The sequence below is a fragment of the Kryptolebias marmoratus genome, linkage group LG3, assembly GCF_001649575.2.
Source record: "Kryptolebias marmoratus isolate JLee-2015 linkage group LG3, ASM164957v2, whole genome shotgun sequence".
Lineage (NCBI taxonomy): Eukaryota > Metazoa > Chordata > Actinopteri > Cyprinodontiformes > Rivulidae > Kryptolebias > Kryptolebias marmoratus.
The window spans coordinates 14,692,207-14,718,908 of NC_051432.1; the positions used below are offsets into that span (position 1 = coordinate 14,692,207).

The following is a 26,702-nucleotide window of genomic DNA, read 5'->3' on the forward strand; positions in this document are numbered from 1 at the left end:
AGGGGAAAAGGCAGAGAAGCCTTTGGTCGGTCTCTCAGCTGCTCTTTAAAGGACATGGACACATGTGCTATTACATTAAAAAAAGAAGCCCATACATGCACATACACACAGCCTCCGATGCCTTCTCAACAGCCCCTGGACCCCCCCACCCCACTGCAGCTATCAATCAACTTTCCATTTTGCTTGGTGGCAGCAGACATCCCAAACACTGCTATTAGTGGCCTGGCCTCTGACCTGGGCCCCTGGAAACCTTCAGCACAAATACCCCGCTCTCGGTCTTCTGCAACTCATCCCGCTATTGGATTAACAGTCTGGAAATGTTAGGGCATTTAAATAACGAGGCACTGCCATCATTTGAGGTTTGTTAGGTTGCAGTGAAATAATGCTGTGACCTTTGAAAAAGAAAAAAAAAAAAAAGGCTATCTCGATTGATTTTTTTTTTTTTCTCCCATTATTTTTGTACTCACTGGTGCCCTCAATCAGCAGCTCCTGTCCGTGGCTGCCCAGCAGGGTGCGAGAGAGAAAGGGGGCGAAGTCAACAAAGATCTCCCTCAGCAGAGGAGCGGCCTTTTCGAGCGCATGTTCCAGACGCTCTGAGATACTGAACAAACAGTGAACAGACACAGAGCGCAGGTTGAGCAGAATTAAATTATCTGCACCTCTGAAGTACATCAATGACAATTCAAAGCACATTTTCAAAATGCAACATGGTCTTCATATCTGGTTTTATTATGGAGGGGAAAACAAATTAGGACAAGAGGCAATAATCAGTAAAATTATGCATAACTGAGTATGCTCGTGTGCATAAACAGCTGATGGTGCATGTGCATGCAGCAGCAAGGGAAGAGAGAAAAAAAAAAAGAAGATGAATCACCTCATATTGGGGGCGGTGTTCTGGGTCACAGGGGAGAGTGGGGGGACAGATGGCAGGCTGGTGCTGGCTGGAACCTGGCCGCCTGCTGCAGGGAGAAACCAAAGAACTCTGTTATTAGTCTGGATGTCGGACAAGAACGCACACCCACACACTCACACACAGGGATGCAATACACAAACCCAGGTTGCACCATTAACCTGTTTGGAAATGTGTCTATTGTGAGGCAACTGTGAAGTTTATTTTAACGTGGAGAATTCTGAAATGTATGTCTGAAAAGATTAAGTAGGAGAAAAAGTATAATTTTGTGTTGAAGTAACAGGTGTTCTTCTGAGCTGGTTGAATTATTATTAAATTAATATTAGTCAATGTTTTTTGTAATAAATAAATACCTTTGGATAAGATTTCATTTTTTGTCAATTAATGATGGAAACATTTTAAATGTGAATTCCACTCAAACCATTACAATAAGTATGATAGTTCAGTTCTTTTAAAGTGAGGATCTGAGGAAAAGTTATGAAAAATTTATATCTCACCTGTTGTAGAAAGCTCTTTGAGCAACCTTAGTTTGGAGAAATATGGCTTAATTTAAGGGCTAATTTGAGCAGGGCCAAGACCAAAGTGACTTGCTGTCTTAGAGGGCTAGTCCAGTCAACTATGAAGTGATGTTCTGTCAAATAGTTATCAAATGTCAGCCCTAAAGCACAGAGGATAGAGAAAGAGACAAAAGTGTCCAGGGTAGGCTAATGGCTAGCCAAACAAGGCCCTGATTGATAGGTATTTGACAGAGATTCACTTCAAAGTTGATTGGACTGTCCTTTTAGGACAATTCCAATCTTAAAAAATTTACAGCAGCGCACAAGAACATTATTTTTGAAACCTTTACACTTCCATCAGTTCAAATATCTATCTGAAATATTCTTTCAGGAAGTACCCCATGCTGGACCAGACGTGCTACAGCTGGCATTCTCACAAATGGCTGTGAATGTTTGAGACTGGACTTGTTTTAGGACAGTAGCACCACTTGGAATAGCCATTTGCTTAAAAATCTGGTCAGAACAAATCTGTTTTTCCAAGCTGAAGTTGTTAAAGAGCTATCTACAACAGGTAAGACATTAAGTGATCAAACTTTCTATAGAACTCCACTTTTTTAAAAAAATCTGCAGTATCACTTTAAGTACTTATGAGTAAAATATATTTTAGGGTTAACCTCGGTGTTTAAACGTAAAATGATTTGAAACTATTTTTTTCCCCTCATTAAATCATTACATTCCAATTTACCCCTCTGGGCTGTTTTTGTGACTGTTTCATTATCCACCTAAAAGGTGCTTTATGACTCAATTCTGAAGACGGAGGCACACGAGATACAATGTCCGCATGTGATTGATCTGGCAGTAAATTCTGCTCCATGTGGCTCATAAATAAGCTAATGCCCAGCTGAATATGGAGGAGGGGGATTCCTCTGGTGCTTCAGCAGTCTTGTTTTTCCAGCCGGGACAGTCTCTGAGCAGGAATAACTCTTCAGGAGTGACAGACAGTGTAATGTGCGCTGGAATGTGTGCGCATGTGTGCGCATGGAAGGTGTTAAACAGCGCCATGTGGACCCAGTGAGAGCATCCCTCTCGAGCTGAAGTAGCTCCTTCAAACAAAGAGGAGTAAATGAACGTCTCCGTCCGTCCTCCCACTGCCCCACTAAAACACACACACTCACAAAGCATATTTACTCAGCGCCGACTCAAAGTACCAGATGGATGCTGGGAAATGTAGCATTATTTTAACGTAGGTGTGACATACAAAGATGAACACTCTCCTCAAATCATACATGCTACTAATAATGTCAAATCTATTCCTGTAAAATACAACTAACATCAAAAAAGAAACTATTTTAAACTGTTTATTTATAATAAAAAAAGGTTAAACTACTGCTTCAGGGTCCCTTCAAGCTTCAGACAGTTAAATTTAAGACTTTTTAAGACCTTTTAAAGACCAATTTAATTCAAAATGTAAGACTTACAAATGACAAAAAAGTCTTTGTTAAAAAAATAAATAAAAAATTGTCTTTTAAAGTAACAAATTTAATTTCCTTTCATTCAAATTTAATCTAAATCATTCAAAAACTACAGCCAACCAGTTTAAAGAGCAGAGCAACTGGATTCTTTTGCGGGGAAGTCTGAACTTCTGTAAGTAAAATCCCTCCAACAGAGCTGCTGCAGGATGGGACTTTTAGTTTAGTTACAGCATAACATCTGAAATCTAGACAAAACTACAACACAACGAATGAATTTCAACAGTGCAAAACAGAAGAAAGAACAACTGAACGACCGTATAAATTTACATTGTAATTAGATTCATTTTAAAACATAAACAAGACTTATTTAGGACCTAAAACTGAAAATAATAAAATTCAAGACTTTTTATAACTTTTCACAGAAACCATGTACCTGATAAAAGAAGCATATCAGGATCTTGTGAACTGTTCAGAATTGCTGATTTGCTGGTTGGATTTGGTTAAATCGGTACAATTTCTCTTCTCTTTAAAGCCTACATCACTACATGTCTGAATGCCAAATTATACTGATTACAACATTTCTGAAAACTGCCTTTACAATATTTTCCCAAACCAGACTATATCTTGTATATCAATTACGAGTAATTTAGCGTCACCCCTGTATTTTATGCTGACCTCTCTCGTCTTAAGTGGATTACGCTGTTCAAACAATATTGTTGTACCAGGCGCACAGAGGAGTGGAGTCTCTAAATAAATATTGACTTTTTCTTCAGAGGACACATCCAGACACTGCCTTCACTGAAACACTGCTGTGATACTACCATAACTCTATTCTTGTATTAATGCTGTTTGCGTGTGTGTGTGTGTGTGAGAGAGAGAGAGAGCGCTCACAAGCAGCGGAGTCTGCAGAGGCCGTTTGAGAGGCGTCATCGGGAGTAACGACAGCGACGCTGTCGACTGGCGTCCCGGCAGACGCCGCAGCAGCAAAGGCCGCCTGGACAGGGGCGGGGGGGACTTGAGGTGGCATCCCACCCGCTTTCTTGGGTCCAACGACAACACTTCTGCAGAAAGAAGAAACAAAATTGTTAGCAGAATAGCTGGGAGGTAACTTTGTATTTTTTTTTTTCTTACAGCCAGCTTGATGGACAGTCTGACTGGAACAACAACAACTCTGTCACCGTTTTGTTACACTTCAGGGGGGTAGAATGACAAAAATAATATTCTTGATTATATCTTAGTCTTAATATATTCATTTTGCCAAAGAAAAAAAAACTAAAAGACCACTTGTCTTATATGAACAAGAATGACCACTGGAGAAAAAAAAAAAAAGTTTTTAATGCATTTCCAATTACTTGCTGAATATGGGCTTAAGGTTTGTACTAAACTTTATTTTGAGGCTTAAATGAAATAATAAAAATTTAATTTTAAAAAAGTGGGTTTTTTTGTTTTGTTTTTAAATTATATCTGAAACCATTCCATATTTACAATTTTTTTGAGATGTTGGGTCATCTTCCAGCTGCTGTCTTCATTTGTTTATTCGGAGTCCTTTCAACATTTATTTTTATTTTCTGCAGGAATCTGAAGCTCGAGTGCTCAAGATCGAGTGACTGAGTCAGCCACTGCATATCGGCCCACTTCTTTTACCGTTCGAAAACTCCTTTTGGTTTGTTTGCCGTCTTCTGAATATGTTATGGATAACTGGTCATCTATACTGTGAAGCACCAACCAATCAGCTTGGCAACATTTCACTCATTTTGCAGCCCTGAGAGCTTCTAGTTTCTCTAGCTGCTTCAGTGATCAGTAGTGATCCAGTATCATTAAAAGCTATGGATTTCGATAGAATCAGAAAGAATCTGCGTTTCACAGCTTATGTATTCTTCAAATCCTAAGCTGTTTAAGGTTTTCACCGGAATGCCCTGGTCTTTTTATGCTCCAGAGCTCAGTATTTATTAATCATATTAGAATTCACTAAACTGTCGATGCAGCCCACCATGTTCTTGCCAGTCTTCTTTAAAAACTCTTACACTAAACGGGGAAAAAGAATACAGTTATATTTCAGATGAATGGTGGTCAAAATATTGTTACTTTCAATGGAGCATAACAAGCTCTGCCACAGAAACATTTGGCTGAAAAAGTTCATGTTCCAATCATTAGAATTTGTTGCTCAACGTCCTATTGGCATGCCATTAATGCAGAACTGCCTACTTCATTTAAAGTAAATGTTACCTTTAACTGGAAGGAACTTTTTTTGGCTTCTTTTATTCAGCATTCATTAAGAATGTTTCAAAATATCTTTCTGGAATTTTTAGTAGAGTGGCTCAAAAAGCCATTACAAGGAAATGGCTCCAGCCAAATGCCCCAAACAGACCAATATGATAGTGTTTATGAAATCTCTGACATGAAATATTACATTGTATTTGTGATTACTTAAGGGAAATTTGAGGAAATTTGGTCATAGAATCACACATGGCTATTAAAGAACCTTCTTATTCATTTTAAAGGTAGGTTTTAAATCAAATGAAAACCCCACTATTTTACAATTACATGAACTTGACAGTGGATTACTAAAATGACAGGATCATTATTGATCATACTCATTCTAATTTAATTTTAAAAAGGTAGGCTTCAGAGCTACCTAAAATATTATTTACCAGTGTGAGGAGGAAAAAAATCTCTGTGAGCCAGTTTACATTTGTACAAGTAGCTTATCTTGGAAACAGTAATTTTGTCTCTTAAGAGGCCCCGTCTGTAAAGTCAAAAGAAGTGTTGTGGTACGAGTGAGTGGCGCTCAATTCCCATCCGATGAACAGAAGATGGGAGGAGAGCAGCATGCAGATAAGCTGTCAGTTTAAACCAGGGCTCTGACAGACCACTGGCCATATCAAAGAGAGCCTGGCCTTGCTTATCAGTGCTGACACAAGGAAAGCAGGGTCTAATCACAGACTACTGCTACCTCTCAGAAACACAAAACCAACCCAGGCTCACAAAGATACGCTCAAAGACATCAAACGCACAGAGTCTGAGTATAAAAGAAGTGGTACAGGAGCTTACATGCATTCCTGCTCCACAACCAGAGTTGCTGCATGTGTGCATATTGACATAATAGGATATATGGATCAAGTCCTCCCGTGGCGCGGACAGATCTCTGGCTGCTGCATCAAAGGTTGTGCTCCGTTGATTTAAGGCAGTTGATCAGATTTTCTAAAAGTAGCCATGCATGTTGCACCTCAAGCTGGGCTTTCTTCAGCTGAAAATACCAGGTATGCTGAATGATTCAAGAGGCTTGGAAGTGGTGTTTGACACAAAATATTGTACCAAGCTGCTCCCATTTGCATACATAAAACACACATGTAACAAAAAAAACAGAATTAAATTTGTATTCATAACCAGTAATAGTGGAGATAAAAGTATCTTGGAACTTTCTGTTTGGATAGTGAGGGAACTGGATGGCGGTATCAGGGAGCAAGGGCGGCGCTGACGTGAAGCATCCTGGGTGTCAACAGCAGTAAAGAAGGAAGGAGAGATAGAGGACCCCTGGTGTCTGGAGGCTAGAAGTGTGTGTGTGTGTGTGGCTGTGCCCAGAAATATTCTAATACATGCACATGAGCATGTAGGAGCGGGCTCATGAACAAGTTTGTATATGTGTTTGGCCTTCCATCTGCTCAGCAGCAAAGGCCCTGTGAATTATTCAGCAGGTCATTAGCCACACTTATCATGAGTGGGCCGCCCCAGTCGATTAATCAGCCGTGAGCGGCCCCACTCAACCCACAAACAGGAGCCCAGAGCAACGAGTACGTATGCCTAGCTGAGGCTGAATTATTTAAAGCCCTCAACCCACAGTGGATAAGTGCCGTCAACGCTGCGATTCCAATAATCTCTGCTATTTCAGGTAACACAACAGTGTGAAGCAGTAACAACATGTCTGATGTGTATGCATGTGCTCTGCAGCACACTTTAGCGCTCTTAACACTTGCTTTATGTAACTCTATACATATAAAAAGTTCACATTTTTATGACTGACCACACATTGGCGACAAAACTGCCAGATGTACAGTTAAAGTCCCAACATTAAAAGACAACATTTAGCTGCAGATGAAGAAGAACTTCAATGGCGCCATAGATTTATGAGCGGCATGACTGGGATGCAAAACCCAATGCCAGGTCAAACAAAACAAACAACCAAAAAAGTAGCAAATTCCATCTTTTTCCATGTCCATTTGAATGACTGTGAAAATTATTATACTCCATGTAGATGAAAATAATCAGACTTGATTTTTTTTAAAACAGTATTTGCATGTTTTGTAGTTTTTAAATATGAATAAGACCCCAAACAAAAAAATGGATTTGCAAAGAACCTTTTGCAGAAAAAAATAAAAAATTCTGCACAAATGTTTTGGTTGCCACAGATTTTTGCTCACTACATGAAGTAGTGAGCAGAAATCTGTGGTCAAATTTTGTGATCAAATTGATAACTGGTAATGTGTTGACGTTTATGAGATTATCTGTATTTCTATGACTGAATTATTTTTTTTTAATTATTACTATATCGATTGTGTCTATGGATATGAAACTTAAAGATGCCATAAAAGATAAAAACACCATGAATGTTGTTTAAACAGTAATAGGAAAGATGAGTACAAAACCTCAACCAAAAGTTTTCCTATCAGCATCACACTACCAACATTTCACCAACAACACAGCTCATCTGCACGTCAGCTCGTGCACGCACGCCGAGGCTGTTATCAGGAATGCAAACAACCGCGCCATGTATATCCTAGTGTCCAACACTCGCATATTCCGCTGAACCATCTCGTCTAAATCACAGACATGTACAATGACACTGTTTAGCTCTGGTTAATGTCAGCAAATATTTGCAGACTGGCTGTCATAACAGGGGCATAGCTGAGAAATGCATGGGAGAAACCCAGCAGATCTCCGCTTGTAAATAAATCAGTTTGGATACTTCACCCCTGTGACCCACCCCCAGTTTTTATCTGGGAGATCCCTGCGTTTTTCATGCATCGCTCTCATAAATCCAGCCCTCTGCGCAGGCTGAAAGTTGCCATGTTTTGACAGGAGATGTCAGTGTAGAATGTCAGCTCTGGCTCGGACTGGTGTCACTGGAAGACTTAGTGGTTAGTGGGAGATGCTGAGCACTGATAGAGTTATTGCATCTACATAATAAACACTATTGGAATTTATCTACACGTGTCATAAGGTAACTGGTAAGTGCGGAAGATGAGAGGCAGTCTGTTTATTAAAGAGCTGTAAACTGAGAACAAATTTTAGACAACAAATTACACTGAGGCTAGAGCGGTTTTGACAGTGTAACATCAAAATAACGTGGCACCACAGCAGTGAGACTTGACAAGTGTGAAACTTCAGAAATCTTAGCAGAAAAAGGACTTTGAATAGGTGCTGAAACACTTAACATTTTATCACTAAATTATAATCAAAACTAATTTTATTAGCTGTCAGAAAACGTACATCGGTTTGAATCTGGCTGGACCAGTGATGAAGCTAAGAAAAAAAACATTTTGTGCATTATCCTCTTTAAAGATAGATATTTCTGAATATTTTAATTTTTCTATGAAATGTAACGACAGACTGGATTTATGAGATTATTAAGCAGATCTCACAGTTAAAAAAATAAAGACAGTTTAATGAGAGATGATATTGCACTGCCTTTACCAGAGCGCCAAATACATATGAAGGGATAGCATACAACAGCATGTAAATTAGAGGCAGACCAATTAATTGACTGACCAATTTAATCAGCCCATAATGGACATTTCTTACTTATATTTAAGTGAGAATGTTCTTCTGCATATTTTTTTTAAGTGTATAAGATCTTCTGAGGGTTGTTAAAAATACATTCATTTAAGTTAAGAAATTATTGCTCATTATTTGTAAATAAAAAAATCCATATTGGCCAAAAAAAATAATAATAATAATGGCGTTTTATATCAGCTATCAGCTGCCTTGACTATGAAAGATTAGCATCGGACATAAAAATAAATAAATAAACCTCATATCAGTCAACCTCTAACATACAGTGAATATAGTGATTTTACAACACAGAGCTTTTCAGACAACTCTGCCTGTTGGCTGTATGCAGCCATCTCCGGACCATATCCCAAGAAACAAATAAATACAAATCGCATTGCTTCAAGAAATTAGTATTGCCCGCTGCCTTTTATGTCAAAGTTTTAAACTAAGACATTGCACCATGTGTTAGCACTCAGAGTATATATTGGGGATGGCTCTCAGCTAATACCACATCAAAATTTAGTTACATATCTGTAAAATTGACTGAGTTATAGCCACTTTTGTGCCTGCTAGGGTCAATTAGCTGTAGCAGCCACCTTCAATCGGTTGTAGATGTACATCTAATGGCAAAGAACATCTCTGAAGTAACATTAGGTGACAAAATTAATGTCAAAGCCTTTAGCTGGATTAGCTGACTTAAGCAGTGTTAATATATTTTGTTCAAATATTTAAAAGGGACATGAATAAGATCATAAACAAGCCTTTAATTCACAAATAAAATCTTAAAAAGGCTGTATTTACATCAGTCTGATGGATGTTTTTAAAACCTAAATTGCTCAGTTTTTTGTAGTAAACTAAATTTGAAGAAGACACTGCCTTGCACTGTCTTAAGTATGAAAATTAAACCAAAAAAAAGTAGATTGTCAATTATCCTGTGCAGGTGAAACACCCTGGGAGCAGCTTTCATTTCCTTCTGTAAAACGAAGCAGAGGTAACGTTTGCTCTCTGCATGAAGAGGCTCCCATACACACGGAGTGAGCTGTTAGTCTACGTTCTCCAGCTCTCCTGCTGTCCTCTCTTCCCACCGAGTGTGCTCAGCGGACAGGAGCCAGTCTAATCCCTCTGATATGAGGAGCGCCCTGAGACCTGACAAAGCATTCCTCAGATAAAGGCACGCGATCACAGGAACACCGTGGAATTCCCACAGTCGGCGGCCGGCACACCGACTGGGTTTTGTGAGAGAGACAAAGAAAAACGCAGCAATGTTTTCTTCACAAAATGAGAATTTTGTCTTGACACCTATCTCTCCCTTAACAGCCTTCTTCTATCTCGCTTCTTCCTCCCTGTTTACCCAAAACCTAGTCTCTCTGCCGTGAGTAACGCGTCTGAGAATCAATGCTTCTAAATAGAAACCAGACCAATAACCATCTGCTCTCACCTGGGTTCGTCTGCGACTTCAGTACCCTGCTGTCTTTGAAGCCTTACTCCTCACTGTTCCCCCCGCACCATCAGAAGTAATGCAAATTTTTTTTTTTCTCTTTTCAGGAAAAGGGGGAGATGCTTTGCGAATGTTAAGACGGGGCGAGACAAGCGGCAAGATAAAAAAGAGCTGTTAAACATCAGTAGTAACGTGAAAACAAACAGCTTCCTTTGAGCTTGGTGTTTTTGCCTCTTCATCACAGACGGGACTCCTGCTCTTCCTAAGCACGCTCTTCATAAAGCATTTTGCTGAGGATGAGGAGGTGTGTTGACAGCAAACAGAATGAACAGTGGAAGTTCAAAGGAAAACACTAAGATTCCTCGGTTTTAAAGTGTTTCAGTTACAAAATGTTTTTAAAGATCCACCAAGACCTCCTCCGAGGATACAAACGGAGATGACTTCAAGGTCTGACTTTCAAAAGTCCCCTGCAGGTATTGTTGGGATAAATGGCACAAAACTGTCAACTTTGGATCATACGGGTTTTCAGAAACTGACAAAGCTGTCAGCTCTCAATGAAAAGACACCCCCCCCCCCACAACTTATTTCCCCATGGTGAGCAAGGTGGAGTGCAAAATAAGAAAAGAATTGAACTGTATGTATGCTGGTGTAAATGTTAGCTCTCACCTATCAAAGGAGCGAAACTGAAGGGATGAGTCTTTGGCCACATCGGCCACAGGTCCGAGAAACGCTGGTGGCAGCAGACTGGGGTCCACTGTGATATCGTCAGACTGAGCGCTGACAAGGCTGCGCAGAATGTCTTTCACATTCTTGCCCTTTGAGTCGGCAGATGGAGCGGGTCTGACCTCGGATGACAGCGTAGACAAGGCTTCTGAGATGGCGTCTGGACCGTGAGTTACGCCGGAGGATGACAGATCCGCCTCGCTCGCCGCAGCTGAGGTGTGGTCGTCGCCAAGACCAGAGTCATAGCGTCTCAGAGAGAAGCCATTTTCTACCTCAGCTACACCTGAAGCGGCATTGCTGTCTGAAAGGACACAGATAACATTAACAAATGTGAGTCATAAAGTCCTGTCAGAGGGTTTTTTTGTTGCTGCACTTCTGCAGATCCAGAGATTCATGAGATAATTAAAACTGAAGACAGCAAGGGAAAACTGAATAATTCTCAAAAGTGTTTGATGTTTTTTTATACTATCTACATATATATGTATATGAAAGTTTTATTCACATCTGTCCATTGGTTCATGAGTTATTTTGCTAATAGTACACACACACACACACAAAAACATTGCTCCACCTGTGCTCCTTGAAGACTGTGAACGCTGAGGGCGTTTCTTGTCATTGTGGGGCTCCAATATGTCCCGATACTTGGACACCATGAGGACCGAGATGAAATAGACCACAGCGAGAGCCAGAAACTGAGCCTGCTTACTGTCCTCCTGAAACAAACAAAATACACTAAGCAGTCTGGTTGTGTCTTCTTCAGAAAGCATCTAACATGAGGGGAGCCGGTTTGTGTACAATATATGGATGACTTTGCTGTACCACTCACAATATCTCTAAAAACAACAGCCCTGAGGCGGTTAATGTCCATGTCCTGAAGGAGTCGGTCCAAGTCTCTGACTGAAGACATGCCACCTGTCACTGCATCGACAGGACTCTGTACACAAGCATGAAAATCAGTCCATTACCACATGAGATGTATTATTAAACAGCACATGCACGGTAATAGAAATCCGAATATCTATTGCATAAATCCATGAACATAAGTTGGCAGTGTGGGGTAAAGTTGAACAACTTAGGGAAGCTAACCCCCCAAAGACCACGTCTTTAACATGAGGGCTTTTCTATACAGCCACTGCATTATAAATGCACCCAGTTCAGGGAAGAACAACAGGACTTTACTGGAAGTCACTGTATCAAATCAAAGGGGCAATGACAAAGGGCCTAGTCTAGTGTAACAAATAGCACCGCATGCAGTAACATAATAAGACATGAGCTAATACAATAACACTTGGCTGCTGCTGGAGACTAGGACAAAGGACAAGGATGCTTGTGGTTCAATGTTAAAAATGGTAAAGAAAAAAAAAAAGTTTGTCTATTTGTGTAATAGAAGGGATAAGAAGCAAAATGGGAGCGAGTTTGTTTTTAAATCTCAAAATTTTTAATTTAATGGGAAAACTTTATACAAGTTTAAAACGATATATTTTAAAGACAATTTCTGGGTTACTTGCCTGGGCAGTGGCAGACATGGCTGTTCCCAGTACAGTGCTGGGCATGACGGTGAAGCTTCGTGCTGAACCTTCGTGCTTAAACTGGGCGTGCTGACACTCCAGACAGTTCCTCACCGCTATAGCACACACTAAAGAGGGAGGAAAAAAGGATAAATGTGACATGTTAAACCGAGTCACTTCAGAGAAATGTGTACTAAAGTAAAACTCTTCGCGTTTGTGCTTCTATGATTCAAATGCAACAAAAGAGAGAGATGAAAATCTGAGACGAGAAGTGAAAATACGAGAAGGGAAGCCGCTGAGAGAGAGAAGAAAAAAAAAAAACAGAGAAAAAGTGGGGCCACGACAAGGTCAGTGCTTTGGCCAACTCTGGCAGCACCGCTCACTCTTCCCTGCTCCACCTCTCCTCCCAAGGTCACAGTGCAGGGGCGTTCTCCTGAATCATATCCACCGTGTGCAGCTCACATAACAAATGACACGGCTAGGGGTGCGCACATGCTGAGTAGGCAGCAAGACGCGTCCTTCGCCGCAGAAAAATATCTTATTGCCCGACAACTTTAGGTGGGTTCAGAAGTGACATGCTCAACATTTGTAATTTAATGTACTGCTCCTCTCCGGAGCCTCTCCCCGGACCCCCACCCAGCCACCCACCCTCCCCACTGCTGTGTGCGCTTGACAACTGACAAATGTTAACTCTGCAGCATTAAGATTACGAAGAGGAGAATTATTCCGTTTGGAAAATGGGCTCACCTTTTCCATTAGGACCACTCTTTCATACAACCATTTATAAAATGAGAGGGGAGGGGGAGGGGCGGAGACGCCAAAATCTTGTTACAGTTTTCCAAAATCAGATTAGGTGCCAGCGATGGGGAGCGCATACCTCATCAAATATTCATTTCATACAGGCTGCTTTCTAAAACCTGGGCTGCAAAAACGCCTTGCAGCGGCAACATAATCCGAGCAAACACAGGCATCTCTGGATGATAAGTTTGTACTCTGATGGCGCTTTTGTTGGTAACTGTACCCAAAAAGTTCAAATTAATACTAGAATTTTCCTTGTTATATCAAAAAAAAGAAAAGCATGAAAAAAATTACTGAAATTGTTGCAAAAAAGGGGGGAGTGAGGTTACTTTTACACTTTTACCCATACATGTTTACTATCCTCATTGTGTCCACCACAAAAACTGAATAATGCAACAATTTTAGTATCTTTTATTCAGTGATTGTGATGTCAGGCTTACAGTGCTGTCAGAGGAAACTTTAATAGCCTGGAACGAAGTGCAGAACAAGGCTTCAGGCTATGCAGCAGCGTGGTACAGCCAAGGCCATTATGGACAACTCACTATATCATACTAGCAGCCATTTTAAAGTGTTGCCATGCAGCGGGGTTATAATAACATGATAGCAGAGACCTGATATGAGCGGAGTGAAAAGGGCTGAGTTAAGCTGCAAATTGAGAGGAAGAAGGCAGAAACAAGAAAACACTTAGGTTAAAACAAAAAAAAAAAAGCCAACACAGAATTATGACTGCGACTAATATGGAAGATGTCTTGATGATCTGGGTTAAATCAATAAGACTGGGACAAAGAGTGAGGTAAAAAAGAAGCTATGAAGCAAAATTAAAGGCCTAGAAGTCCTTGAAAGAATGCGTATCGCCTACAGCCTTCATGCCAGAGTTTTAAATTAAGATTGTCTTATGTTGAGAAATGACAGAGTCAGGCTGTTTGAGGACAAACCTTCCAAATTATGCTCAATCTCATTCAATATTCTGAGATCTCTCAAGATGTGTTAGCGCTCAGAGTATGGGTTGAGGATGAATCTCAGCAACCATCACATAAAAATTAGCTCAACCTCTGCAAAACAGAGTTATATCAATTTTTGTGTTGGCTTGAAGATCAAGGAGCTGTGACAGCCACCTTGAATTGGGGTGACTCAAAAAATGTAATCAGTTGTAGACGTACATCAAATAGTTACTTTCTGAGAGTTTCATTAAATCTATTCAGTAGTAGCCAACAGATAAGGCGAAAGAATGCAAACTCAGGAGCATTACTCTTCATGTTAAACTTTTGCTTATCCAAATTATTTTGTCTTTTGACTCTTCCAGATTCATCTATTAGCAGCCTTTCATCAAGTTTTTGACAACTGCTGTGCATATTTAGTTGATTTTTAGAAATTTTCTTTAGAATCTCTCTTATTTTGCTTATGAGCTCAAATGTATCCCTTATCTTCAAGGATTTGTTTTAGATTGATTCATTTAATAAAGATATTTGGAGGACAATTATCAGACCAAATGAAACAGATTTAAAAAGTTTGAAATATCAAATAAGTAATTGGTGTTCCTACCCAGACGAAGGCACTGTCGCAGGATCCCACCCGATGACATGTTTTTCTCCGCTTCTATCTCGGTGAAGTTGAGGGAGCTGGCGAAGATGAGAACGTCTGCGAGGTTAATGAGGCGCTGTAAGAAGGTGACCGAAGCTTCCACCGACAAGCCTTGGGATGGTTCAATGTTCTCTAGTTCATGCTGGCAGGCAAGAGAGAAAAAAAATCTACAGTAAGTAATGGATAAGAACACAAGTTAAACAAAACGGGTGAACATTTTTATGTGATTTTCATGCAATAAAGATTTATACTTTTACTGCAAGTACAAGTCTGTTTTTTTATTCTACATAAGAATTTCTTTAACATCAAATTAACATTCGCTCAAGAACTTTTCATGTTAAATTTGACCAATTCTACATAAAAACAATAAGGATTACTCACACTGTTTTGCAACAAAGATGGAAATGGGCAATTTGTTTTACATTCAGTTTTAAATTTAGTTAAAGGTCACACAAAGCTGAAGGTAACCGAGTTACATCAGAATTGAGCATCAACCCGTTTCTCAGACAGGCTGGTCAGGTCACAGACAGAATCACTGCAGTCTCTGAGGTCAGCCAAGGCAGAAACAAACTAACATTGTTAGGAGGCAGCTAACTGCAGTCTAATGTGATTGGAAAAGGTCAATGTGGATTGATAACTTCCCGTGACCCATGCCATCCGCCACGTAAACACAGCCACGGACAAAGGCACAAACGGAAATCGTCGAGCGATGGGGAACTCACAGTGGAAGATGTGGCAGCAGACAGCAGAGGTAAAATGCCTCCACAAGCCATGATGAGATTGTCCACCACCTGGGAGATGAGGTGTACACTGTTGTGCACAAACACAACGTTCTCACTGCTGTTCACAAAGTCCAGAATTGTCTTTGAGGAGTGACTAAAAGGTAAAGGACACAAAGATTGTTTTTGTAAATGGAAAACGATACATAAGCAGCATTAAACCTTTAAATGACCCCAAACAAAAGCAGGACTTACTCACAATAAAAGAAATATAGAAGCAACTTTGAGCTAGATTATCAGTTCTGATTCATTGTTACACTTAAATTGATGCAAATAAATGCTTATCTAAGTATTAGAGAACATGTTTTCTCCCTCAGACTGATGTACCAATTACTGATACTGAAGCAAAAGTTTAAAATCAGTTAAATCAGTTGAAAAAGCCCATCAAACTGTTGAACTGTATCTCCATAAAACTCATCAGCTTCATGCTTCTTCTTGAGAGGCTTAAGAAAATCATAAATTTTCATTCCTTTGACATGATATAACTTGTTATTGAATGGTGTCCGTACCTCCTCCATGCCTGGATATCTGTCTCAACAGAGAAGAGAAGGTCAGTGAGGAGGCGTTGATGCATGTGGGACCAACGGAATTCTGGGATACGGAACATGGTGGAGCGAGGAGCCGATGAGCCACTCTCTCTTGGTTGGCCTGAATTACTTCCTGCTTCTCCTGCCGCTGCCGCTACTGATGTTTGGCCTTGGCTTGTTTCCTGCAAACATACACCAATAAAACAAACTTTAAAAAGGAGCGAGTCTGGGACAATGGAAGTTTGAGCTATGGAAACGGGAAATAGATGCATACTGTTGTAGAGGTCTCCTTCAGTTCAAGTCTCTCTGTGTCCAAGGCCACATTGGACACATCTAGTCGGGCAATTTTGATCTCTCTGATCTTGCTGACAGAATCTGTTTTCTTGTGAGTGTCAGAGCTAGAGGCAGTGGCGGTGCTACCATCAGAGGCACCAGCTGGGGTCTCTCCTGCACTGTCCCCAGTGGTCTCTGAAGGCTGATTTAGGGAAGGGGAGTCTGAAGCTGCAGCAGCCTCCTGGACTGAAGAGAGTGTTGGAGCATCTGAGGACTGGTGGTCTGTTGTAGCACCTTCAGTTATGGAGGAAGACTGTTCGTCACTAACATTTTCTTTGGGTGGTTCTGGGACATTTTCTTCAGACGTTTCAGCTTGAGAAGCCTGGCTGTCCAAACAAGGTACCGGTTTCTCCTCAGATTTACCTTCTTTTTCTTTTACTTCAACATCCTGCATTTCCGTTTCTTTTTCCATTCTTGACTCTTGATCGAGGTGATCATTTGTTTCACCTTCATCATCTTCATGCTTATCTTGCTCTTTTTTTACGACATCCCCTTCCTCTCCAGTAGCAGCAGAAATATAAGAGGACTCCTGACTATCATCAGCATCGCTAGGATGGATTTGGTCACTGACAGACGACATGTCAACCAAGTCCTCGCTGAAGACAGAAGCTCCACCAACAGCACTGTTCTCCAGAGAGGCTTCAGGCTCAGGGCACATTTGGTGAGGCATATCTCCTTTTTCTTGAACCTTTTCATTTAAAGAGTCTTCTGCAGCAGAGCTTGATGATTCCCTTTCGGTGTGTTCAGTTGATCTTTCATCATTTATTTGTGCATCGTCACCTGTAGACATTGCTGAGTCTCCTTCTATCCCCTCTGTTTTTGTATCAGCTGTGTCATATTGGGTGTCATCTGCAGTTTCTACATCACCACTGCTTTTCTCAGCTGCTACCTCAGTTGCTGCCTCTTCCTTCTTAATTTCTTCACTCTGTTCCTCTGCATTAGCTTTTTGTATCAGAGCAGCTTCACTTTCTTTTTCAGCATTTGAGTCATCTATGGAAGACTTCTCCTCCGCCGCCGCCTTCTGCAGTCCATCTTCGGTCCTGGCCAGAATGTTGGACACAGTGATGGATGTTTGGCCCCTATCCTCCTCAACCTCCAGTGGCCTGGAGGTGTTGGTGGGACTAGCTGCTGAGTCAAAGGATTTCTGAGACAGTTTGTCCACTGCAAGCTCAATGACAGTTGAGGGCGCCGTCTCCTCTCCGGGTGGCCCATTAACACTTTTTGTAGCCTCAGAGCTTTGGCTGACACCAGAGACAGTTCGAATTGTGCTCTGAGAGCTTGTAGACTCCTGTTGGTGGTACTGACGGAACATTAGGGACAGATTTTCCTTGTGCTGCTCAAAGGTCACCTGTAAATATACAAATTATAACAATATCAGAAAGGATGGCACCATAAGCAGCGAAAATGCAGTCAACATCTTAAACAAGATCTGATAACCCAAGTATTGACGGGCCCCTGAAATTCTCCTGATCCCAATCTGCTTATTCATCTGTGAAGATCACCCAAGAAACCCTAACCCACAGACAGACCACCACACAACCCCAAGGGATCCATCAAAGTTTTATGTCAATGCTCAACAAGATTGGGTGGTTTCTTTCAAACAAGATACATACAATATAGGGTGTGGTTGTTGCTGTCCAAACTGGAAATGGCTTTGTTTAAAGTCAGTTTCCTTTAATAATGTTCACAAAAGTCCAAAATTAGGTCAAAATGAAAGGACAATCAAATGAAATGATTTTGTGTAATTACCTCCGTTAAGGAGGTCATGTTTTCGATAGTGTTGGTTGGTTGGTTTGTTTGGCTTTTCGCAAGATTACTCAAAACTAATGAACAGATTTTAAAGAGATTTTCAGGAAATGTTGATGTTGACACAACCATTTGATCAAAATTTGGTAGCGATTCGGATCACGATCCGGATTGTGTTTTTTTTTATGGCCTTTGGAGTGGTTTGTACTCCGAGTACTGATAGTTTTAGGATGTTTTAGGTGGCACTTCATAATGTCAAATGTTCAGCTACTTGCCTTAAACACACTGTATCCAATATATCTTCAGAATGCCCTTTTATTTGTAAGCTTATTGCGACATCTTACCACTGGGACAATTTGTGGATAACTGGGTCATGTTTAAAACGTATCCTCCCTTATATGCAGCTGCTCAGGGCCTATTAACCTCTATCAGTCTTCTTCTCATCTGATATGGGTAGACTAGACTGCTAGTCTATACTGACAATGGTTTGCAGTGGCATTTGAGGAAGAGCCCATCCATGTAAGCAATCATAGATTAGCAGTAGATACTATTAGTTTGTGTCTTTTAGCTGTGCTGAGTGCGTGTCTAGCATCGGCAAATCCTCCCACGCCTAATTTAAGACCCTGCATTAATCACTGGCCTTGAAAGACAGAGTCAAAGATGGGTCTGCGGTGGAAAGGCGGGGAGGCAGAAACTAGACCTACTCTGCTGATTTTTCACCTGAGGCTATTTGGACAGAAGGAGGAAGTAAGAGAGGAAGAGTGAGAATGAAACAAAGAAAACGAGAAAGCCGAAGATGAAAAGGGGTGGAAAAAATAAATTGCAAAGGAGAAGAAAGAAAGAGTAATTGAGAGAGGAAGAAAGGAAAGAGGGAGAAAGAGGCTGATTATTTGTAATTAATTAGGCGTTATTGTTCTAAATTAGCCTGCTACACGGGTGCTCATTAATCTTCTGTAGTGGGAAGCAGTGACTGGTAATCCATAGCTGTTTTCTGAGTGCACAGTCTGCTCTAAATGCGCCAGTGGTCCGTCTCGTTCTCTCTTACTGCCTTTTTTTCCTTCACAGTGATCACCCTGCAAGACCTTCTAACCCATTAGTTTGAGCTTAATTTGACATTTATCATTTTTAGCAATTAAAAGGCTGCATTAAGGGTGCACTGCTATGGACATTATGCAGGAAAGTGGTGAAGCACATAACATCATAGATTAAGGATGCCGTCTGTACATTAGGATGATGTATGCCGGTCTTAAATGGGGCTCTGTAACAGATCCAGTTACCATTAGACAGAGGTAGTATATGTCTCTGTGGTTTTTTAAAAGAGCATTTAGGCTTACTGCGATATATAGAAACTGCCTTGGGTGGCTAAGACATCAGTACTGATCTAATCTAATTTCAGGCTACTCAATGACTCGGCCTGGCCTTAGTGGGTTATGGAAAAATGTTATGGTAATGTAGAGAAACATGGTGGGCTTTCCTAATGTGACAGCTAACATGGTATTAACTGGGTGCAACAAGGCCAGATCATACAAAAAAAAATAAAAATTCAATGTGTCAATCGCTTCAAATTAAAACTAAAAATATTTTTTTTAAGTTTACTACAGCAGAATAAGTAATGTGTTAATATATTTTGTGGTCAAATATACCTGGATGCACACAGAAATCACAGCTGCAAAAAGATGTACATTTACAGTAAAACGCTGATATTGCCAGTCTGACTCTTCATTTTGAGTTACCCGTTTAGAGAAACGTCAAAACCAAATAAAAAACAGAGGGTAGAGCAGCCTTAATTCAATTAGGTAAATGCAAATTTCTCTCCAGAATCTAAGTAATCTTCTACTGCTGCTCTAGTTACGCAGTTTCACTCGTGTTCACAATACCTTTCATTATCACATCTTAAAACATTAGTCATGTTCCTGTATTGTGCTTATTTGCTCATCATAACATTTATTAGCGCCGCCTATTGCAACATGCCTCATTCCACCAAAGAAAGACTTCTGATTAAACAAAGGCTGGACTCAGGATGTGTGAATGTGTCCTCAAAGTGTCCATCAAAACACAGTTCTGGCCCTGTGGATTTTAGGGTGGGTTTTTTATGACTTATTTCCCACAGATCACATCAGTTCCCATTAGATTGTTGTCTGGGGATTTTACAGGATGGTGATCACCTCAAGACTCTTGTGGTTTTTTTCCCCCAAAACAGTTCCAGAGCAGACCATGCCTCGTGCTAGAGCCTGCTCTTAATTGGTTCTACAAAACACTGTTAGAAACCAGTTTAGTTTTTCCACATCAAGGGAGCTAAAATGGAGCCACATCATTACAGTATGCACTTAAAGCACTGTTTCCATTACACATTTGATCCTCTTTTTGTTGTATTCTGAATTTCTGTAGAGGACCACATTGCAGGGAGACAGGTAATCTCGACATATAACAGGGCTTGTCTCATTATCCCTGCAAACAGATGAGTACATCTCTTAAAAATACTAAGTTTTTAAACATGATGCTCTTAACAGGTTGTTGGTCTATGATCCTGCTTGCAGGTCTAGATGAAAGTGATTCTTTGCTCCAGCCCAGCTGGTGTCGAGACAACACTGGGGTTTTTTTGGTGCCGAAGTCAATGTTTTCAGCAGTGAAAACAAAGAACTGGCTCCGGTTTGGCACTGGAATCCATCACTACATTAACATTTACTTGCTTCTCCTGTCCGGGTCACAGGGAGCTGGTACCTCTCTCCAGCAGTCACTGTGCGAGAGAGGGGGTACACCCTGAACAGGTCACAAGTCCATCACAGGACCACATAGAGACAAATGAGACAGACAACCACTTGTGCTCTCTCTCACACCTAGGGACGATTTAGAGTTACCAGTTACCCTAACATGCATGTTTTTGGTCTGTGAGCAGAAACCAGAGTACCTGAAGAAAAGCCGTGCATGCATGGGGAGAACATGCAAACTTCACCCAGAAATGCCTCGAGCTGGGAGGCGACAGCTCTAACCACTGTGCTGCCCGGCACTGGAACTCATTTGGTGAAAATAAAAAAATAAAACCTGCTGTGTACTTTGAGCCCTAAGCAGATGACTTCTCTGTTACTATAGGTGAGTGCTGCTGTCATGTAGGGAGTATGAATGGTCTTCAGCTCTTCTGAGGTGGGTAAGTGTTAAAGTCATGTGTATGTAACATTCACCTGTCAGTGGTAAAGAAAGCTGCCTGTTAGTGCACTATCTAAATAATCCCCAAAAAGATTCTATCACAAATATTTTCACTGCATTTTGCAAAAATCCATTAATATATTGTAATTTGCCAAAGATATGTGTGCTGGTTTTCACTCTTCTTCATCTCTGGGGTGTCTGACATGTTTAATGAAGCTAGCGGACAGTAGGAGAGTGAAGGGCACCGGGACCTTCACACATCAGGCTCTTTCTTTTGGAAATCTCCTTGATCTCAAACTGATTTGTGTTCAAAAACGGACGAGGGGCACCTTGGACGGGATGTGTGGGCTGAGAGTGGGAGGGCTGTTGTGTCAGCGTGCCCACCTGCAGCAACATCTGTCTATTTACACAACATGCATACAGATACACTTCGCTACTAATAATTAAGAAAATACACATACACACACGTAAAACAACACAAATGTTTTTTCTTATTCATCTTAGCCATACATTATTTCTTCCAATGATAAATCAAATCAAAATTAACTGTTTGATTTGAAGCAGTAAACATAGTTATTCTTAGGACTGAAAGCAAGAGTTCAGATCTTTTGAAGTAGGGTTCTGTGGAAAGGTTGTCAATAATTAATATCTTACCTGTTGTGGATAGCTCTCTGAGAAAAAGAAATTAGCTCTGTTATCTGAGTGGGGCCAAGAGCAAAGTGGATGGCTGTGGGTTAAAAGAACTACAATCTAAAAGAGTTCATAGAGGCTCATGTGAGCAGTGTTTCACAAACCTTTACATCGCCTTCAGTTTCACTTTCCACGGTTATTTACATTCAATTTTATGGTTATTTGCAAGAAGAAGAAAAAAATGACAGGCAGCAGCTAGTTGTGGCACTTCCAGCTGTCTAAGCATAATATTCTTGTCATAATAACCATGTAATGTAAAATGGGCAGCAATGTAAAGGTTTATATTTAAAAAAAAAAAAAATTAAAAAGCATTTACATGAACCGCTATGAAATTTTTGAGATGGAAGTTGTTTTAAGAGGGCAGCAATCCACATCGGTCTGTATTTGTGCACTGAGTGAAAGTATGCATACGTGAAAGCACATTTGCTCTTCGTTTCAAGGGGATCCCAGCGGGCTGATCGTATTTATGAGGATTTGTTTCTCCGATTGTTCTTGCGTCGTACCGATGAATATTCAGTGTGCTCAGAGAGAAGGACTTGTTAGAAACCCAAGAGAGAAGGAGGGCAAAAAGAAATTGCTGATGTGGCTCACAATCACCCAAACACAGACACCCGAGCGCTATCGAATACACACACACACGAATGCATGGCCCTGCAGCAGTGGGAGGAGAGAGCAACAGTGACAAACAGCTCTGGTGCTACAAAGTTGGCAGCAAATCTATCAAACGGGACAATAAAATTGCAATTGAGTTTCTTTAGCTTTTTTATAGCAGATGCATGTATCTTGGTGGCTAACGGTCGCTGCAGCCATCCAATTCACAGGCGGCTTGGCACACTGTAGGTGCTTTTGTGTATACGTGTCGCATAGCAAAAAGCGCAGGTTAGTACACACACACTCACACACACAGTATGAGCAAAATTCTTTTGGACAGCATTCTAAATGGAACCTAGATTTAAAAAAAAATACTATTAAGCTTGTGCAATTATAGAAAGGAAAAGTCAATTACAGCCTTTCGAGTACAAAGAGCAATGTCTGAATGACTTCAAGGTAGAAATTAGTTTTGCTGCAAAATGAAACATCAAAGCAAATCTCTCATGGTTTCAGAGTACTAACACATTTACACCAGTATTTTCTTTGCACTGCCCAGCAGGATAATTATTTTAAATATTTAAAAAAAAAGATTCCATTAAATTACAATCCAAAAGGCCGTGCTGCCTTTGAAGAAAATACGATTCACCCTACAGAATATAATAAACTATTTATCCCTTTCTTTGTGTTTTCATGTGCCCTCTATTCTTCGGCGTTTGGAGGCGTGGAGAGACACTGAAATTTTCAAAACACACTGCATGCGAGACAGACACACACACACACACACGCCATCCTGTTAACTGCTGCTCTCACGCAGCCATTCTCCGCAGAGGTCTGTCTGTGCCCCCTGTTGGACGGCAGCCCTCACGGCACCACCCGCTACTGTGGAGCGTCTCATATCACGAGCACTTCTTTAACTCCCGCTTCAATCTGCCAGGCTTAAAAAGCCCCCCCGACCACAATCTGACACCGACCCCAATTATTTCGCTGCTCTGGAACAGGGTCACGTAATTTGATATCAACAGTGAATTTCTAAGGCAGTGTGTTGAATTTGGCTGTTGGAAATCATAAGTGCCAGAAGTTTATTTTTATCTGTTCGGAGTGAAAGAAAGAGACTCTTTACATAAATATCAGGAAGGACTGAAGGGATTAATTCCAACTGGTTTATGCTGCAACTAGCTTTAAATTATAATCGCCGTACAGCTTCCATGCTCTAATCTGATGGGCAAAGAGAAGCACGCTTCAGTTCCAGTGGTAGTCTGCACTGCGAGTTAAAGGGCCAGACAATAACACTGCATAGGTTTTCATTTGATGTCATTCTGTCAGCTTCAGAGATAAAGAATACTGGTGGCAGAGCTGATGTGTTTGACAAAAAACACTGCTTTCTGTTTGGCTGGAAACCAACTAAGGAGGCTGGTTATAGTTACAGTTATGTGATGAGTGTTTAGGTTGAAAATATTGCAGCAAGATGCGTTTGTGTGTGTGTATGCACTCTTGAATTTGTACAAAGAGACCATGTGTGTGAGGTTAAACAAAGATAAGCAAAATCTGGGCACAAAAATGGGATTTACTTCAAAAATAAATGAATAAATAATCACCATGTTTAACGTAGGGTTTTTTTTGCGTGTCTGAAGAGTGTGTGGATGTAATGAGCGCTCTGACCTTGGAGTGGGTGATGGACAGGGTGTCCACCCAGACGCGCCATCCGCCCCACTCGTATTTGATAGCGTGGTAGAGCAGGATGCGGAAGATGGCGTACACCATCTCTGTGATTTTCTGCTCCTCGGTGTTTAACGGGTTGACGAAGCACAGAGAGAGCATCCACTCCTGCCACACGGAGCACTGCAGCAGGCTCCTAAAAACAATAAAAGCGCGCGGCTGTGAGAGGGTGGTGCGAGGCTGAAAGTAGTCATCCCGCTCGTGGGCTCCTGCGAGATGTACTTCTCTATCCAATAAACGGCTGGTATTCTTACCTGCGGTTCTCTCGACTGTTATTGAACAGTTTGATCATGTCTGACAGAAAGGCCCTGCGCACCTCCATGCTCTCAGGGGATGAAGGAGAGTTCTTCACGAGAGCAGCTATTACCTTCAGAATTTCTGAAACAGAAAAAGAAAATCTTTCTGTTTACAGCTGAGACAAAAAAAAATGTTTACAGGAGTGGGGGAAAAAAAGGGGGCGTTAAAGCCTGAAAAATATCTGACTGCTCTGTCAGCTTGTCCTATTTTGTAGTCTATTCTTAAAGTTTAAACTTGGAGCCTTTGGGTATTTTCTACTCAAATCACAAACTAAATCATATATTGGTCTCAACATGTGCAAATCATTGTGTCACAGGCTATCTAAACTCCCAGCTGTACATACCTGAAAACCTATGCTTGTGGTACAGAAAATAGAAGAAAATAAAAAGCTCAAGCTATTGATCTTTATCATACTGTAATGGGTTTGGTACGGTTTCAAACGAGCGAGCCCGAGTCACAGACACTTCTAAAAAGGCTTGGCTTTGGTTAAACCAGAGAGACTGACTGTTTAGATGAATTATCTAGACAGTGTCAGTGTGCATTTGCTTTGAGTAGAGAGATGGTGGGGTTTGGGTTTCACTTGTCTCTTCAGACCTTGGCGCTAACCGATGCTGCCCGTTCCCCCCTCCCCTCCCCTCCCCTGCCCTGCCCCGGCAGACAGTTGTGTTGTTTCTACGCCTTAGTCACTCAAATTATGAGTCGCTGAACCTTTACCGCCAGAAAATTACCCCAGCATGCACAGGGGTATGCTGGATGGAGGGATGGTGTATTCCAGTCTTTTTTTTTTTTTCATTTGCTCTTGGGTTTTCTCCCCCCCACCCAAAAAAGTTAATTTGAGGGAAACGCTACTTCCTCAGTTTGTTTGATTGGCTCTGACGTTACTAAAGACTGCAATCAGGGGGCCATTTTGGGAGTTTGTCGCAGATTAAATCAAGAGAATACACAGCAAAGGAGAAACAGACCAGACTGTGCTCCATAGCATGAGCACACATTTACAAACCCCTACAAGGTTTCTATGATGTATATACACACACACACACACCGCCTGTCTAGGATGGTTGGGTAGGAGAGTTTTTAACACAATAAAGGCTTGAGATAATCAGTGTGTGACTACAGCGAGACCTTGTCAGATTAAGGCTGGTTGGAAGTAAACCTTGGTTGTGATTACAGCAAGCTCTTGAATTTCAAACTGATTAAAGCTGTTTTGCACATGTGCGCACAGACGGTCCACGTGCACGTCTGGAAGCAGCAATGTAAAAAGAGAGTTTTCTTATTTGAAAAGAATATTGAAATTGGCAACATAGGGGGGAAAAAAAAAAATATGTTGCCAAAATGTGAAATTGGACGCAAGTAATAGCATCAAAACATGTTTCAAGGTTATCGTTTCAGGAAGATAGTTTGCGGTGTTTGAAAGTAAAACCAGCATGCACTGGTATGAAATACTGCTAAAAACCTACAGGCTTTCTCTGAGACAGGCGAGTCAGATAACATGAAGCAATGCATACAAGTACGGATGATTGTATGTCCAGATTTAGACTTTTTATTTAAATTGTGCTATAAATAAAAGGCATATAAAAGGAATAGGTATAGTTTAATAACAGTAAAAAAAATAAATCTGTTTTTTGAATCACACATACAATTGATTGTATGATAAAAATAAGAATTTAACATTGCAGTTTTGTTATTCATTTTATGAGCTAAGGCTAAGTAATCACTTATCTGACCATGATTTTGAATTTTTTTTAAATCACCAACAACCTCCATTAACTATCACATTTCTCACTGCTTCATGTGCACATAATCCTGGTGAAAAACAACTCGGTGCCTCAATAAAACAAGCAGATAAATGGTTTTGAGTCACACCAAGTGTTTGCACCATCCATATGTTTTGTTTTCATTCGAGGTTCGGTAGTAAGAATACGTGCGCCCCGGCTGAAAAATCTACACCTTTTGTTTTGGCTGGAAGGTATACAGCGATCGCTCAGTTCCACGGGGATTATTCTGCTGCAGCACGGAGCCGTAGGTATGCAGAGGGTACGCTGCAGCGGATGATTTAGGAGAGCAATGTGGCGCAAGGGAGGCACTTACGTGGGTTGAGGATCTTCACAGTGGAGTCGGGGTCCGGATGTTGTTTATGAATCACTTGAGTGCAGATCTGCTCTGTAAGAATCTACCAAGGGACA

At 40.9% G+C, this 26,702-nt stretch overlaps 1 protein-coding gene across 5 annotated transcripts in view; it reads right to left on the reverse strand.

The window, feature by feature from the left end:
* Positions 1-26,702, reverse strand: part of lrba (LPS responsive beige-like anchor protein) — a 174,937-nt gene that overhangs the window by 111,218 nt on the left and 37,017 nt on the right. For 3 of the 5 annotated variants that reach the window (XM_037974596.1, XM_017405811.3, XM_017405820.3), the window contains exons 19-32: positions 26,608-26,689; positions 24,477-24,600; positions 24,166-24,358; positions 16,277-17,683; positions 15,985-16,184; positions 15,419-15,572; positions 14,658-14,838; positions 12,318-12,445; positions 11,636-11,743; positions 11,381-11,522; positions 10,753-11,110; positions 3,771-3,940; positions 875-959; positions 468-601 (exon numbers count right to left, since the gene is read on the reverse strand). In XM_037974596.1, the coding sequence (XP_037830524.1) occupies positions 468-601; positions 875-959; positions 3,771-3,940; positions 10,753-11,110; positions 11,381-11,522; positions 11,636-11,743; positions 12,318-12,445; positions 14,658-14,838; positions 15,419-15,572; positions 15,985-16,184; positions 16,277-17,683; positions 24,166-24,358; positions 24,477-24,600; positions 26,608-26,689 (3,466 nt within the window). The remainder of the gene's footprint in view (positions 1-467; positions 602-874; positions 960-3,770; positions 3,941-10,752; positions 11,111-11,380; positions 11,523-11,635; positions 11,744-12,317; positions 12,446-14,657; positions 14,839-15,418; positions 15,573-15,984; positions 16,185-16,276; positions 17,684-24,165; positions 24,359-24,476; positions 24,601-26,607; positions 26,690-26,702) is intronic. The other 2 variants (XM_037974594.1, XM_037974595.1) reach the window with 2 other exon arrangements.